The sequence below is a fragment of the Arvicanthis niloticus genome, chromosome 9, assembly GCF_011762505.2.
Source record: "Arvicanthis niloticus isolate mArvNil1 chromosome 9, mArvNil1.pat.X, whole genome shotgun sequence".
Classification (NCBI taxonomy): domain Eukaryota; kingdom Metazoa; phylum Chordata; class Mammalia; order Rodentia; family Muridae; genus Arvicanthis; species Arvicanthis niloticus.
In genome coordinates, this window is record NC_047666.1 from 56,046,770 (window position 1) to 56,064,382 (window position 17,613).

The 17,613-nt window shown below is 45.8% G+C and overlaps 1 protein-coding gene across 9 annotated transcripts in view; it reads left to right on the forward strand.

Moving 5' to 3' along the window:
* Window positions 1-6,684, forward strand: part of Rasgef1a (RasGEF domain family member 1A) — an 84,973-nt gene extending 78,289 nt beyond the window's left edge. For 7 of the 9 annotated variants that reach the window (XM_076940379.1, XM_034512407.2, XM_076940380.1 and 4 more), the window contains exons 5-13: window positions 411-632; window positions 949-1,023; window positions 1,390-1,482; window positions 2,089-2,191; window positions 2,268-2,347; window positions 3,185-3,376; window positions 4,190-4,313; window positions 4,547-4,594; window positions 4,990-6,684. In XM_076940379.1, the coding sequence (XP_076796494.1) occupies window positions 411-632; window positions 949-1,023; window positions 1,390-1,482; window positions 2,089-2,191; window positions 2,268-2,347; window positions 3,185-3,376; window positions 4,190-4,313; window positions 4,547-4,594; window positions 4,990-5,054 (1,002 nt within the window). In that variant the 3' untranslated portion in view covers window positions 5,055-6,684. Of the gene's footprint in view, window positions 1-410; window positions 633-948; window positions 1,024-1,389; window positions 1,483-2,088; window positions 2,192-2,267; window positions 2,348-3,184; window positions 3,377-4,189; window positions 4,314-4,521; window positions 4,595-4,989 lie in introns of all 9 variants that reach the window. The other 2 variants (XM_034512409.2, XM_076940377.1) reach the window with 1 other exon arrangement.
* Window positions 6,685-17,613: the final 10,929 nt, after the last annotated feature.

Consider the following 17,613-nt stretch of genomic DNA (forward strand, 5'->3'; position numbering starts at 1 on the left):
ATGGCCTCTTCCCAGGATGAAGAACCCTGTGTTTAGCAGCTCTTGTTTACTGGGTAGGGAAGCCTGGGGAGAGACTCTTAAGAGGCCAGTGAGCTTAGGATATCCCACCCAGGGAGAAAACCCTTCCTGGTGTCTTCAGCAGCTATGCTGACAACCTCTGGAAAGCTGCTTTTCAGACCCACAAACCAAGCTCTTGGCTCTAACCTTCTGCCGGCTATACCCTTCCTTTCCTGCAGTCCCAGGAAGCCACTCGGGACCCAAAGGGTCTGGATAGGTGTACTCAGGTCTGGATAGGAGGGTGGGAGCTAAAGGTCAGATATAGCCCTAGACTTGAAATGGGGCTCTTGTGTGGTGGTGGTGGCCTCGCTGTCAATCCACTCCAGCACCTGATGCAGCCCTGACCCTCACAGGAGAACGGCACAGTGAAGAAAGCCATTGCCCAAATGATACAAAGCTTGCTGCTGTCCCTGGCTGCCCGAAGTCAGCTCCAAGAGCTTCGGGAGAAGCTCCGGTCACCAGTTGTGGACAAAGGGCCTGTCCTTAAGGCCAAGCCACCAGCCGCCCAGAAAGACATCCTGGGTGTGTGTAGCGACCCCCTGGTGCTGGCCCAGCAGCTGACTCACATTGAACTGGTCAGTGATGCTATTGAACTGGTCAGTGATGCTATTGAACTGGTCAGTGATGCTGCATGCTTTGGCTTTGTATGGAGTGGGGTCGGGCCACACTTGGCATGGCTTAGCCAGTGGGTGCTGCAAAGATAGCCCCCTGCTGGTCAGTCTGGGCCACGAGAGGGAAGCTGGCTTGCTAGCTCTTGCCATGACTGTCACTGGCTAGTCGTGTTTCTGTTTGGGGTTGGGTCTGTAAGAGTGGAAGGGCAAGGGTAGTGCTGGCCTCTGTCACGCTCCCTTGAAGCTTTGACCTCTCTCCTTTTGTCCTCTTCTGCTGAAGGAGCGGGTCAACAGCATCCGCCCTGAGGACCTGATGCAGGTCATCAGCCACATGGACTCCTTGGACAATCACAGGGTACGTGGGGACACGCTGGGAGGCATGGCTGGGAGCTGCCCTAGCTGAGCCTGGCACTTGCACCTCAACACAGATTGGGTGCGGGGCTTCAGTACGTGATATGCACTTTTGAGTACTGGAAGGTGCCACCCAATGGGTGTGGCTGTGGCCTTCCTGGGATTTATCATGGGGTTTAGTGATAACTATACAGAGCAGTGCATCATGGGAGAAGCCAGTCTGGACTGATGGGTTAGCCTGTCAGAATAGCTGAGGAACATGCAGGCATGGTCCAGGCCAAGCTTTGGCCTTGAGACCTGGCCAGCCATGGTGATTGGCTTGTCCAAGCAGAGTCCCCAGGGCTCCCTGTGACACGCTTTGTCCCTCTAGTGCCGAGGAGACATGACTAAGACCTACAGTTTAGAAGCCTATGACAACTGGTTCAACTGCTTGAGTATGCTCGTGGCTACAGAGGTGTGCCGGGTAAGTTTCCACCATAGCAGACCTGGGTAAACTGACCTCCCCTACCATCTCTGCAAGGCTGACTCCTGCCCTCACAGAACTCCAGAAAATGCACATGGTGCCCGCTACCAGGACTTCAGCCTGTCCCTGCCAGCCAACTCACAGATACAATGATTTTTTTACACGATATAACCAAGACCCCATCCCTGGGGTGCTCTCCTTGTGTCCAGAACTACTGAGCCAGTTATAGTGAGCTTCATTGTCCTCAGTCTGTGAGGCAGTGGATGAAGATGGAGCAGTGTTAGGACACACATACATACACACGTACACACACACACACACATACATATGTACATACATACATATACACACATATTACATATATATACATATATACACACATGTATGTACATACATACACATACATACATAAATATACACATATACATATATATATACATATGTACATACACACACATACACGCATACACACACACACATACACACATACACTATAGTCCCAGAAGATGCAGCCCCAGGCTTCTGGCAGCTAAGTCCGATACCATCTTTGCCCAGCGGCCCAGTGGCCCCTCGGTGGTTCCACGCTGAGGCAGACCCATTTTCCAGGTGGTAAAGAAGAAACACCGGACCCGCATGCTGGAGTTCTTCATTGATGTGGCCCGAGAGTGTTTCAACATCGGCAACTTCAACTCCATGATGGCCATCATATGTGAGTGCCCAGCACGGGTGGGGCTGCTTGTGTCACCTGGTTCTCCCTGGCCTGACCTCTGCCCATGTCCCTTCAGCTGGCATGAACCTCAGCCCAGTGGCACGGCTGAAGAAAACGTGGTCCAAAGTCAAGACAGCCAAGTTTGATGTCTTGGAGGTACTGGTGTCTGACCCTCCCCCATCTCATGCTATACAGAAGGTCCTAGGCAGCAAGGGGTGGGGTGTTTCCTGTCAGGATTACACACATGGGACTGGCCTCATTGGTGTTGGACAGTTGAGCTCTCCTTGGCCCTGTTGCTTTGGATTCAACACCTAAACTGAGTGACAGCAAGAGCTTGAACCAAGGATGCTGACCACTGAGCAGTCACCATCTCCTGATCCTGGGCCACCTGTGTCCCCAGAGGCTGGCAGACAGGACATCTGGAGTTTTACATATTACGTATTTGGTCACAGACTACTCTGTGTTTAGAAAACACTGATATTTATCCCTCGCGGAGTGGGCGAGGCCTGAGAGGTGTTGGTTTGAGTAGTGGAGCAAAGGCAGACTTTACAGCAATGGTTCTCAACCTTCCTGCTGCTGCAACCCTTTATCACAGTTCCTCATAGTGCTGTGACCCCCAACCATAACATGCTTCCATTGCTTCTTCATAACTGTAATTTTGCTACTGTTATGAATGGTAATGTAAATATCTGTGTTTTCTGATGGTCTTAGGCAACTCCTGCAAAAAGATCAGTCGACCCCTCCAAAGGGGTGGCGACCCACAGGTTGAGAAACAGTGCTTTAAAGGCAGGACCAAGGACCCATCAGGGCACATGGGGCTGTGTCATTCCTGTATAGGTCTCCAAGCCCTGAGGGGTGGGGGGATTAGGAGGTGCTTTGGGCCTTTCCTCCCTCTGTTGACTGCTGGGCCCCCAGGACCACGCCCTCTTCGTTCGTTTGCTGTCTCCTACCCGGCAGAGGGGAATCCTCACTCTATCTTCCCTGTGCCTGTAGCATCACATGGACCCCTCCAGCAACTTCTGCAACTACCGCACAGCCCTGCAGGGGGCAACACAGAGGTCCCAGACAGCCAACAGCAGCCGTGAGAAGATTGTCATACCCGTGTTCAACCTCTTTGTTAAGGACATCTACTTTCTGCACAAAATCCACACCAACCACCTGCCCAATGGGCACATTAACTTCAAAGTGAGCCCAACCCCTTGAGGTCCCAGCATGGGTGGGGCAGCCAGAGCCTTCCTGTACTACTATAGCTACCAGACAGTGGCTTTGAGGCAGGGATGGGGGTGGGGGTGGGGATGGTTTCCAAGGTCTAGAAGGTCCTTCAGGGCCGGATAAGCCAGGTGGGTCGGGGCTGCTGTTCAACCCTAAGGTGTAACTCCTGTCTGTTTTGGCAGGGACCAGCAGATCTGGGAGCTTGTTGCCACAGGGTCTGTATTTATCTAGGACCCAATGTCAGTGCTGATGCTACTAAGGAGGCAGAGGAGGAGCCACCCTTAGGGACTTGAGGGTGAAGAGGGACGTAGGTAAAGAAAGGACTTGAGCAGGATTCCAGATAAACTGGGGATCAGAACAAAGGTACCTTGGGAAGTGTAGGGCACATGAACTAAGGGGTAGTTGGATACTGTGCGTTCATACCGATGCCCTGGTAAGGAAGACTGTGACTTGTCCTGATGGTAGGCCTCCCTGTGCTGAGTGTGGCTGGGGAGTGTCTCAGGCAGGAATCACAGATGGGGCTGTCTGGGTCCCTGTGCAGAGCCATGGGCCCTGCTGTAAACCTAATCCCCTGTGCAGAGGTGCAAGGCAGAGTGGCCTCTGGTTTTTCTGCCATGTCTGATGCTGTACACACAAGCTGCCATAGTGCCAGCCAGGTTGGCACACTCATCTTCCTCCTCCTGGGACTAACAACATCAGCAGCAGACAGATACGGGACCCGTGTCTTTGGCTCAGATGCTTTAGTTCAGTCAGGTGAGCATACCGTTGGCGATTTTATCCTTTCAGAAATTTTGGGAAATTTCCAGACAGATCCATGAGTTCATGACATGGACACAGGTAGAGTGTCCCTTTGAGAAGGACAAGAAGATTCAGAGTTACCTGCTCACAGCGCCCATCTACAGCGAGGAAGGTAAGGGCGTGTCTTTGACCGCACACCCATCTTCCCAAGTGCACCTTTGTTCCCTGCCCACCTGAGGTCCTTGACCTCTTGAGGTGGCCTAAGAAGACAGTCAGGGCCCAGTGAGAGTTCCTAAGTCCTCTTGTCCTGGGCCCCCTGTGACCCTGGAAGGGCAACCCACCTGTGGGGATGCTGGCTCTCAGGGGCTCTCCATCCTCAGCTCTCTTCATCGCCTCCTTTGAAAGTGAAGGTCCTGAGAATCACATGGAGAAGGACAGCTGGAAGGCACTCAGGTAGGACATGCCAGGTGTACCTGAGCCTGGGGGAGGGGGTCAGGGTGAGCCAGGTGCACCTGAACCTGGGGAGGGAGGGTGGGGTGGACCAGGGGCACCTGAGCCTGGGGAAGGAGAGGGTAAGGGTGGGCCAGGTATACCTGAACCTGGGGAGGGAGGGTGGGGTGGACCAGGTATACCTGAGCCTGAGAAGGGAGAGGGTGGGGGTGGGCCAGGTGTACCTGGGCCTGGGGAAGGAGAGGGAGGGGGTAGCAAAAACATATCTGGTCCTCCAAAGGGTTGGTTTGGTAAGATGCTGAAGACTGGGCTGGCCTGGGCTTTCTTCTCACAGAGATATAGGCCTGCCCTCTGCCTGCTCAGAGGAGCCTGAGGCAGCCCCTTCTGTCCACCTGCAGGACCACTCTCCTTAACAGAGCCTGAGGATGCAGCCTGCAGATGCCGGATGAAGCAGAAAACATGAATCACGTTGATAATGTGATGGATGTAGGATAAGAGCGGCGAGGCCTCACTGGCTGGGGTCCATTTTGTATATAACTTTTATGAAAAAGAAGACGGTAATTATCTCACGCATCAGCCTTTGGCGCTTACACAGTCCTTTTTTGTTGTTGTTATTTATTTTAAACGGGGCAGGGCCCTGTTTTGGGGAGGGGCGGGAAAGTGTATCATGGGAGATGGTAACCATGGTAACATCTTATTCTAATGAAATGTAGATTTTTATTTTCTACTTTTGATGATTAACATCCTATAAAAAAATTTAAAAGAACCCAACCAAAACCAATGTGAGCCCTGCCTGCTCGGATGCCTCTCCAGCCAGTGTCTCTGATGTTGGGGTTAGTGCCTTAGAGGGTACTGGGGGTCCAGTCTTCCTGTTCCATTGTTGGAACTGAAGCCAACTCTGTCCTGTGCCACAAGGAGCCCACCCTCAGCAGCCTGAGCCACCAGGTTCCCACAGGAAGGGCTGGAGTGGCCAGGAAGTCTCGTGTGCACACTTCTGGAAGGGAACCTTTCCATACGGGCTTTCCAAAGTTTACATTTTCATTTTCCTTTATCAGGGATTTATGGGGTTGGGAGGGGCAAGGGGATGCCTGACAGCATATTTTCTGTGAGAATATGTTTGGCAAATTGTTCTTCAATTGTGTTTTAGAAGAGGGAAAAAAAACCCCAACTCTGACGATCTAGGGAGGGTATTGTAGTGTTGTCAGTCTTCTGGGCGCAGAGGCGCTGCAGGGAAGTAAACACAAAACACATTCAAGGGTGGCAAGGCTGTGTCTGAAGCTGGTACACAAAGAGAAGGAGAAGAAAACTGGGTATGTGGCAGACAGCCTCCCCTCTCTCTGGAAGGAGCTCCCACCATGGGTAATCTGAAATTCAATTAGCCAGGCAGCCCCCACCGGAGCACTTCTAGATCAAACTGTCCAACATGGAGCAGTGTATTTCTGATCCAAACAGGAGATTGCGGTTTCATCTTTCCTGTCTGACTTTTTGGTGTGAACCCTGGGTCTTACAGATCATGGGTGGGATGGCTCTGTCCCTCAGACAGGTATCTACACTGATTTGCTTGGCTTAGGTGGGAGCTGTCTGTCAAGAGGCCCAATATGGAATGGTTGGTCTCATTCCCAGAGCTTCTTTGGACAGCCTGGAGATGGCTGGCCAGGCCATAGGGAGCTGGGCTAAGTGGCCACCCTCAGCCTTGGGGAGCCAAGTAGCTACACTGTATTGTCACAGTGTGTTTGCACTTTTCAGACCTTCTAGCTGGTACAGATTGTATATTGATAGTACATATCGATTTGTTTATGTCTTTGAGATAAAGGCCGGAAACTTGAGAATATATATTTGGAATATAATGTTGGAGCATTTTTCTGTACACGTGTTAAGAGCCTTCAGTCCATGTGTGCTTCAGGGGTCACTGGTTCCAGTATCTTCTCGAGAAAGTGTCTACATTGCTATTTTATTGCCCCAATTTGATACACCCTCCATTTGATGTTTTGGTATTTGGAGTTGATCTCTGATATAAAGCTGTACCATACGCAGGATGTCAGTTGTGGTGTGACTGAATGTACTTGCATCAATAAAAGAACATGTTGCTCTTCTCCCTTGTCTCTCTTTCTGCCTCCCTCTCTCTCTCTCTCTCTCTCTGTGCATGTGCGAGTGCCTGTGCGTGTGTGTGCGTGCGTGCGTGTGTGTGTGTGTGTGTGCGTGTGCGTGCGTGCGTGTGTGTGTGTGTGTGTGTGTGTGTGTGTGTGCGTGTGTGTGTGTGTGTGTGTGTGTGTGTGTGTGCACACTAAGGAGCCTGGAGTTAGGGAGGAGGTGGCAGGGACTGCAGGGACCCACTGTAGGCTCCAAAGATGGGGAATCCAGCTTTTGTTTGCAGGGGAGCTACATCCTGACAAATGGCTTTTCAGGTGATTACTGAGACTAGAAAAGGATGCATAGGGTGAGTGGTGTAGTCCTGCTTTTCTCAAAGAGCACACATGTAAAATAATAAAGTAAAAATGTAAAAGAGTCACAGATTAACAAAAACCCCAGTACCAGGCAAAGGAGACCTCCCTTCCAGTGATTACTCAGGAGGTCCAGGAAACTCCCAAAACAATACAGGCTACTGCCATCGCCTTCGGCTGCCCCCCACCCCCCACCCCTGAACTTAGATGTAAGACCCTACTGTTGAAGATACCACATACTTTAGATTCAGAACCTAGATGAACGGAGCGGCAGCTGACTCCTTGAGGACTGGCCCTCATAGAATCTGAAGGTGCTATGCAGGCTGCTAAGGGAAAAAAGCAATTAATAGTCTTATTCATCAGTAAAGCCTGTACACCAGGACATTGACTGGCCTGGCAAGAGCCTCAGGTTCAGAAGGGGCCCTTATGCCTCAGGGGCGGGGGAACAACAGTTATCTAATTAAGGCCTACTCAACAGGTGGGAATTCATGCACTATAAACCGGCCAGCTACCTGTGGCTGGAAAGCTCATAGACAGACCCAGTAGGAGAACCTCTTGATGTCATTTGTCTACAGCAACATAGTTTCTAACTGTATTCTAAACCCTCATCCTTGTAGCAACACAGATAAGTATAGTTCTCAGGCCTAAGATGCTGCTACTTTGTAGCAGACAGGCAACTACAAAGACCTACAGCTGCTCAAAAGGAGGAGAACAAACGGCCACCAGGAGCTCAGTCTCAATGGACACATTGGCAACGCCACCCCTGACTTCAAAGTGTCAGGGAATATTAATGGCAGCAGCAAGACCAGGGGACACCAGCTGTTGAGATAGCTTTTTTTTTCTAGACATGGCAGGGATGCTCCACCCATGAAATTAGCCAACCATATGGTTGGCTAAAGGAGTCCTACGTAATGTCCATACCAGTTGACATGCCAATGTGGATGGAAAGGCCCCAGCTGTCGATGAAGAGCTACAAGAAATCAGTGACTGATGAGAGAGGAGGGGTCAGTTCCCTCCGGAGGTGAGCACCTTGATTGGATAGTGAACCCCAAGTGGTCAGCTGTGAACATGAGCGTATGAGCCATACTAAGTGGTTTCCTTCTCTCTCTCCCTCTCTCCCTCTCTTTACCCCTCCCCCCTCTCTCTCACACACACAGAGATAGAGAGACAGACACAGAGAGACACACAGAAAGAGATAGAGATAGAGAGACACAGAGAGATACACACAGAGATAAATTCAAGAGAGAACTGAGGGACAAGGGTGGGATTTGAGGTGGGAAGAGGGAGGGAGAAATGATGTAACTATGGTATTCACGCATGAAACTCAAAAAGTTTAGAAAGTTTTAATAAGAGAAAGTTGACGAATTGAACTTTATTATAATTAAAAACTTTCATTTATACCACTGAGAGAGTGAAAAAAATAGGCTGACACTCAGAAGAAATTATTTATAATATAGACATCGTAAGAAGTCTCAAATCTAGAATATAGAAGAGATTTTAATAATTAGCACAGAAGCTATGGTCCAGTGTCAGGGCAGGACTGCACAGACATCAGACTGTCAGCAGGACTTGGCAAATACGCTGTAAGAGTCTCCCACATACTACTGGTTTTGAAGTACTGAAGGTGTCACAGACTGAGGTTTAGCACCATGTGGTAAGGTTAGAGTCCCTGCAGAGATGCCAGGAGGCTACTGGTGAAGGAGCTGCCTCAGCTTCAGTGGACATTCCAGTCTATTGGAGATGTAGGGGTGTCCATCAAGGATAGCCTGTGTGCAGCATAACGAGCCTGAGCCTACGAGACAAGCAGCGCATGCTTCAGGTGACAGAGTCACATGGGTGGGACTGCGCAAGCCTGTCAGAAATACTTCCCAGAGCGTTGCCTTGATGAGGCTGGAATCTTATTAATGACAGACAACTCCCCAGCTCAGCTGACCAGCATCTATTGTCCTAGTAAAGCACAAGTTTCACTTCCAATGATTCTAAATCCAGATATACCATACAAAGGGTCCTGACAGAGTCTCCAGGGGACTCTCAAGCTACCCTCTAAAACCCGACAAGCCAGCTTTCCTTATCTACATCATATCAGTGCTATTTTCAAATTCCCACAGTAGCTCACTCAGCTCTGAGCCCTCCACGGCTCTCTATCCCAAAGCTCCAAAATCTCCTATCTTTCTCCCTTAAACAGTCAAAGTCACACAAGCCATCTCAGCAACCCCACTCTCGGTACTGATTTCTGTCCTAGTTTGTTTTTTGTTTTTTTTTTTTGTTTTTTTTTTTTTTTGTTTGTGTGATAAACAGTGGGAACAGCAGCCTGCATAGCACCACGGACACAATGAAACATTTTATACTGTTCTGTTCAATTTACAATGAAACATTTTATACTGTTCTGTTCAATTTGTATCAGTCAGCCGCATCTAGAGGTACAGAACCCATATGCACATAATATATATTATATGTAATTACATATATTACTAACTTGGCTTATGCTACAATAGTAACAATAGTTTTCTCAACCTGAGTGAGTGGCTGTGAACCCAGTAATTAATTAACCCTCATCAATCAGAATAACTCCACAGTAGCTGTCTTACCCTGGGGAGGCCGACAACCTAGTAGTTAAGTCGCTCAGTCCATGAAGCTGGCTGTCTCAGCAGTCCCAATCTGGCGCATAAGACCTGGAGAGTCTTAGTTAATGATAGAAGCCTGGAAATATTGGAACTGTTATTAGTGAAGGGAATATCATGAGCAATAATAGGCTTTTTTCTCTCCATCAATGATGCAGATATAGGTTAGATTAAACCAGATTAAAAACAGGTAAATGCAGGTTTATTAGGAGGCAGATCTCCATCTGGTTCACTGATCTCACAGGAGGCTGTCAGCATCTGGGTCATAGCAAGGGCATTTTATAGACCTTAGGCGGGGAGTGATGACGTGCCAGCTAGGAGCTGTGATTTTTGAAAAAACAAAAAAACAAAAAAACAAAACCTCGGTCCCTGGACAGGCACTCTTGGGTGGGTTGCCGGAAACGGAAACGCAGAGACTGGGAGTGATGACATATTAGCCTGGAGTTTTCTCCAAGCAGGTGGGGAGTTTTCTTTGTGCCGGAGGGATTGGCAGGGAAGGAGGGCAGACAGGTTTCCCAGCTTGTGCCAGGGTAAGCAACAGTTCCAGCCTAACAAGCAACAACAGAATAAATCAACTCAGCGCAAGGGACGGCCAGCAAGCAAACCCGGAATCATCTTTCTACAGACACATTCTCTTTCATCTAAGATGCTCCCAGACTTGGATCAAACCTTCCTCCATCAGTTAAGTCAACAGGACAATTCTTCAACTGAGGCTTCCTTCGCAGGTGGCCAAAGTTGTGGCAAGTTGACATTAAAATCCAAAGCAATCCATTTTTTAAAAATGGAAAAAAAAAAAAAAACCCTCCAACAAAACAAAACAAAACAAAACAAAAAAGCACACAAAAAACCAAAAGCAGGTATTTCCCAAAAGATGGCCAGTGACTATATGCTAAGGTACCCATCACCTCTTCCCTAAGAATAAACTAAATTAAAGCCAAAACGAGATGTTCACACTTGCCAGAGGTTAGACTTGACGTGTATCAACTAAAGACATGGAAAGTGACGGGTAGGGACGAGTTGAAGCGGCTGGTCTCCCATAACTGATAAGGGTTATTTGCTGCAAAGGACTGGAAATAGTTTGCCTGTGAGGCTGATGAGAAAGAGCAGAAGACACAAATAAATGATACTAGTATTGACAACGAGGTCATGTTAGCCTAAATTCTGTCGATAACATAGAAAACAAGACGATAGTCCAAGCAACTTTGTGGATTTCAACTAAACTTTATTTTACCATTATAAAATTGTAATGTATCCAAACAATTCACTCAAAACTGAGAAAACTAGAGGAAAAAGCAGAAAAGTTGAATAGCTTTGTAATTATTAAGTAAGTTGAACTTGTGGATAAAAACGATCTTTCTAAATAGAAACGTTCACGTCCAAGTGGCTTACAGGCCTTTTTTTTTTTTTTTTTCTTCTAACTATTCATGGAAAAAACCCAAGTTTTTTAAAAAAAGAAATATATTTATTTTTACTTAATGTGTATGAGTGTCGACCTGCATATATGTTTATGTACCATGTATGTGTCTGCTGTTCTTGGGGGCCTAAAGATGGTGTCAGATCCCCTGGGATTAGAGTTGCAAATAGTTGTGGATTGCCATGAAGGTACTGGAAACCTAACCCAGGTCCACTTCAAGAGCAGCTAGTGCTTTTATCTGCTGAGCCACTGCTCCCTCCCCCCCAAATACTCCTAATTTTTACAACCTTCTAGAAACAGAGCGAAAGAGAACACGTGGTGTATGAGATGGCACCTTGCTATGTAGCCCGCTGACTCTGAACCTAGGATCTTCTTTTAAAAATATTTGACATGCATTTTTATTTTATGTGCACGAGTGTTTTGCCTGCACGCACGTCTGTGCAGTATGTGGATGCCTGGTACCCATGGAGGCCAGAAGAAGACATTAGGTTTCCTGGAGCTGGAGTTACAGATGGTTGTGAGCTGCCAACTGGGTGCTGGGAATTGAACTGTGTTCTTTACAAGAGAAGCCAGTGCTCTTAACCCTGGTCCCAACCTGAGCTCTTGTGTCAGCTTCCGGTGCTGGATCATGCCTGCCATCAGTGGTACTTTTTCCCAGCAGTGCTCTCTAAGGATTGCATTGGCTGTTTGGGAGACGTCTGTGTTTTCACTGAGCTTTAGGAATTTTTTTTTTAAATCATTCTGTGAAGAAGCCCATTGACATTTTGATGAGGACATGTTACATCTGTACTGGCTTCTTGTAACAGCCATTTTAATACTATTAATTCTGCCAATACATGAGTGTGGGAGGCCTTGCTGTCTGCTGTGTCTTTTCCAATATCTTTCTTCAGTATCTTCCAGTTTTTATTTAGAAGACTTCCACCCTTTTTATTAGGGTTATTCCTACGTTTTGCTTTTAAACTATTTGAATAGAATCCCTTCCCCCCATAATTGGTTCTCAACCTGTGGGTTGCAACCCCCAGGGGGTTCAGTATCCTTTCCCCAGGGGTCACCTAAGTGCAAAATTATAGTTTTGAAGTAGCAATGAAGTAATGTTATGGTTGGGGTCACCCCAACCTGAGGAACTGCATTAAAGGGTTGCAGCATTAGTTTGAGAACCACTGCCTTAAATACTTTCTCCAAAGGTTTCTTATTGTCATTATAGAAAAATGATGGATCTTTGTAAAAATTTTGTGTTTTGCCACTTTGCTGAAAGTGATCATCTTGTGTTTTTATGGGTTTTGTTTCTGTGAGTTTTTATGTTTTTTTTTCCTCATTAAAAATGTTTTGTTGCTGTTGCTGCTGTTTGTTTGCTTGCTTGTTTTCTAAAGAGAGAAAGAGAAGGAAAGGCCCTGGAGTCGAGTGGGTGGGGGTGGGGAGGGTCTTTGAGGAGTTGAGGGAGGAGACACTGATCAGAATATATTGTATGAAAGCTTTTTTTTTCCTTCAAAAAATAAAGAGATAAATGATCACTTCAAAGACTTTTTTAGTGGAGATTTTAGGGTCTTTATTTTTGTTGAGTATATGTACTGTTCTTTCAGTCTCCATTTTATTAATTTCTTCTCTGATCTGTCTATGCATCTATCTATGTATCTACCTATCTTCCTTCCTTCCTTCCTTTCTTTTTTTGCTATCTATTGCTTTTGGGTTTGGATTGCTCTTAATTTTCTAAGACTTTGAAGTGTTTCGCTGGGTGATTTGAGGTCTTTCTGATTTCTTGCTCATTTATTTTAATACAAGGGCTCATATATTTCAGGCTGGTCTCCAATTTGCTAAGTATATGAGGATGCCTTGGGATCCTGGTCTATGCCATTGCCTTGTGACTCTATACTAGACAAGTGTCTGAGGTCTGCTGGAGCAGTCTTTACCTTACAGCTTCCTTTCTTTGCATACCAGAGGCCTCTGCTGGCCGCACTTGAGTTTGCAGTCTATACACTGAGCAGGTTTTCTCACCTTCCTGAGAGTCCTCAGATGGTACCCCCAAGGTACCGTCAGTACCCTGGGGGTACCATCTGAGGTACCAACAGTAGCTGTTTTAGCTTTGGGGTGTGTGTGTCTCCCAAGGCCCCTGAGAGAGTGGGAAGTAACCAGAGGCTGGAATCATTTCAGGCAGAGGAATTGTCTCCTTGCTTTTGAGAACTGCTGGTTATTAGTCACCTGCTGAAGGAACGAAGCAGTGGTGTATTAAGTATATTCCTGGAACCTGAGTGATTCTTAAGTGGTGACAGGTAGGTGACTCTGGATGATTCTCAGCTGAGATCAGGTCCTAGTTAGTGAGGAGAGGGTTAACTTTCCCTGTGTATCTATCTACCCACCTGAGCTGAGTCTGCTGCTGCCTGTGCCCTTTAGCTTGTCAATGTCTGGATGTTCTGTTCTCTACGACTCCGTCTCTGACTTCTGATTGTTCTTTCTGATCTCAAGTCCCCAGAGTAGTGCAGCTTTTACAAAATAAATATGTTTATTAATTTTTTAAAATAAGTTTAATAACCCATTGATTCCAAATCTTTTGTCCATGTATTTCTGGGCATTGAGGTCACCTACTGAAGTATGGCCAGTCTACCAGGAGCCCCAGCCTTACAGAAAACTACTTATCCTATCCCAGAAGCCATCAACTGTTCACAGCCCCGTAGCTAGGGGTGGGGCTCACAAATTCCTTCCCATCTTACGCTTAGAATGTTGACTGCAGTCAACCACAGCGGTTCACAAGTGTGGGGGGAGGGCCTGTCATGTCCAGAAGACACTGATTTTGCTCCAGTCACCCCTAACATCTGGCTCTTACGATCTTTCTACTCCTCCCATCCCTTGGTCCCTAAGCCTTGGGGGGTGGCTATAAAGATTCCCTACTTATTCTCTGCCCTTTGACCAGTTGTGCATTTCTGCATTAACCACCATTAACTGCACAAAGAAATTTCTCTGGTGGAATTTGCACTAATCTATGTGTAGAAAGAAACAAATTTAGAGGGCAGTTTGATACTACATCTATTTAGTAAAATAATAGTATTAGTTTCATCCTTGAGGCCTGTGAGCTCTCCAACGAAAGGTTCTTGGCCAGATTTTTAGTACCAGACACCATGTGTTTCCTCCTGTGGAACAGGCCTTAAAGCCAATTGGAAAGTCATTGGTTATCCTCACAACATTTACACTACTATTGTCTAATAGAACAGAATTGATAGAACACACACACACACACACACACACACACACACATGGATTTTCATCTTAAATTATAACATGTGGTCTGGACGGTGCAGCAATGGCTGTCTCACACTGCAGAGGGCAAGAATATGGTGGTTGTTCAGTCCACGAGGCTGGATGTCTCAGCAGTTGAGATTGGAGTCCCAAGGAAGTTGGTTCTAATACCGATGAAAGAACGCCATGACAACAAACAAATGGACTTGCTAGCAAGAGTGAGGCCTAGCAAGCAAAGAGCAAAGTTTACTTCTTCCATATGCTTTTATGTAGGCTGTCACCAGAAGATGTGACCCAGATTTATGGTGGATCTGCTTGTTTCAAATAATCCAAATAAGAAAATTTCTCCCAGGAGTGCCCAGCTTAAGTTTTAGTGGATCCTAGATGCAATAAAACTGACAGCCATGTTAGCTGCCACAGTGCCCATGGACATATCTTGCCACGCTGGTAGCTATTTAGGCAGCTTATAAAATACAGGTTTCCACACAGCTCTTTCATATATTTTTAGAAGTGACTTATCCTTTCCTCAGCCCCCGTCACTCCCCTCTCCATGTGAAACTCCCTCCCATTCTTCCCGTTTTCTCCTTCATATTACCCGTTATATCCTGTCTCACATAAGATCTTTCTAACCCCTCTCCACTGATGGTTCCTTTGTAGCTGTATGGATTTTACTAGTACTCAAAATCAAACACACGCAGACACTAAAGCTTCAACATTAAGAGCCACATATTAGTGAGAACATGTTTGTCTTCGTCTGTGTTGGCTCACTCAGTACGTTTTCCAGATTCATCCATGTACCCCCAAATCCCTCAATTTCATTTTTCTTTATGGTCAAATGAAATTCTATTGTATATAGGTGCCATACTGTATATAGACACCACACTGTATACAGACACCACACTGTATACAGGTACCACACTGCATACAGATACCACACTGTATACAGACACCACCATACTGTATACAGGCACCACACCATATACAGACAACACACTGTACACAGACACCACCACACTGTATACAGACACCACACTGTATACAGGTACCACACTGCATACAGACACCACACTGCATACAGACACCACACTGCATACAGACACCACACTGTATACAGACACCACCACACTGTATACAGACAGACACCACACTGTATACAGATACCACCACACTGTATACAGACATAGACACCACACTGTATACAGATTCCACCACACTGTATACAGACATAGACACCACACTGTATACAGGCACCACACTGTATACAGGTACCACACTGCATACAGACAGACACCACACTGTATATAGGTACCACACTGTATACAGACATAGACACCACACTGTATACAGACACCACACTGTATACAGGTACCACACTGCATACAGACACCACACTGCATACAGACACCACACTGTATACAGACACCACCACACTGTATACAGACATAGACACCACACTGTATACAGACACCACCACACTGTATACAGACATAGACACCACACTGTATACAGACACCACCACACTGTATACAGACATAGACACCACACTGTATACAGGCACCACACTGTATACAGGTACCACACTGCATACAGACACCACACTATATACAGGCACTACTTACTACACTATATCAGACACCACCACACTGTATACAGGGACCACACTGTATATAGGTACCACATCATATATAGGTACCACACTGCATTACCACTCCTCAATTTATAGACATCTAGGTTGTTCCCATGTCTTGACTATTTTGAACAGAGCAGTTATAAACATGGGTGAGCATGCATGTCTATAGCAGAACATCGTCCTTTGGGTATATGCTCATCATTGAGTGTTGTATTGGGTCATCAACACTGTGATTTTAGCATCTTTGTCAAAAATCAGGTGGCTGCAGGTGCATTGACTTATTATCTGGGTCTTCTATTCTTTCCCACTGACCAGTGATTTTTGTGTGTGCCATTACCATGCTGGTTTTACTACTAAGTGTACTGTATTACTTGAGATCAGGCTTAGGTGTAACTCTGGCAGTATTTTTCTTTTTCAGTACTGTTCTATTTGAAGTCTTTTGCGATTCCATATGAATTTTAAGTTTCTTTTCTCAATTTTTATGAGTATATTATTGGGACTCTGATTAGTATGGCATTGAGTTTGTAGTTTGCGTTTGGCTATTTCCGTTATTATTTCTGCCAATCCATGAGCATGGCTGGTATTTTCTGGTATCTTCTTCAATATTTTTTCTTCAGTGTCTTAAAGTTTTTTGTAGTAAAAAATCTTTTGCTTCCTCAGACCAATTCCAAGATACTTTTGAGGCTATTGTGAATGGGTGTTATCTTAGTTTCTTTTTTCTCATTATGTTTGTTGTTGGTATATAGTAAGGCTACTGATTTTTTTTGTGTGTTAATTTTGTATACTGCGACTCTTTATAAATACATTTTATCAGCTGTAGGTGGGTTTTGGTGGAGTCTTCAGGAGTTTTTATGTTTAGAATCTTATCACCTACAAATAAAAACACTGTGATGCTTTCCTTTCCTGTTTGTAACAACATTATCCCATTCTCTTGTCTTATTGCTCTAGCTAAGACTTCAAGGACTACTGCTGAACAAGAGTGCACAGAGTGGACAGCCTTGTCTTCTTCTTAATTTTAATGGAAACAGTTCAAGTTTTTCTGTATTTAACATAATGTTAACTGTGGGATTCTTGTATATTGCCATGTCTTTATTGTGTTGGGATGTGTCCTCTAGGTCTCTAGATTCTTGAGGCCTTTTGTCATGAGAGCATACTGAATTCTGTCAAGGACTTGTTTGCATCTAATGAGATGATCATTTGGCTTCTGTCCTGGCATGTACATACATACATACATACATACATACATACATACATACACACACACACACACATACATACACACACTTATATATATGTTTATATGTATACACACATACATACATACACATACATAGCTATACATATATACACACATATGGGTTTTCATCTTAAATTATAACATGTGGTCTGGATGGTGCAGCAATGGCTGTGTCACGCTGCAGAGGGCAAGAATATGGTAGCTGTTCAGTCTATGAGGCCAGATCAAATTACAAGACTTCCCTATGATTAAATTCTTTAGTTACTTAGGATTATAATAGTATCTGCCTCAAAAGCATACATGGGTATGTTCATTCTGCCTGAGACACACTCAGGTGAGGCCAAGATTCAGTCACTATGGGCATGGATTTCCTAAGGACACACTAGCCTATGGTATTAGTTACTTGAAAGGATTCTTTAAGAAATCTGAGACCCCGTTATCTACCTATGAT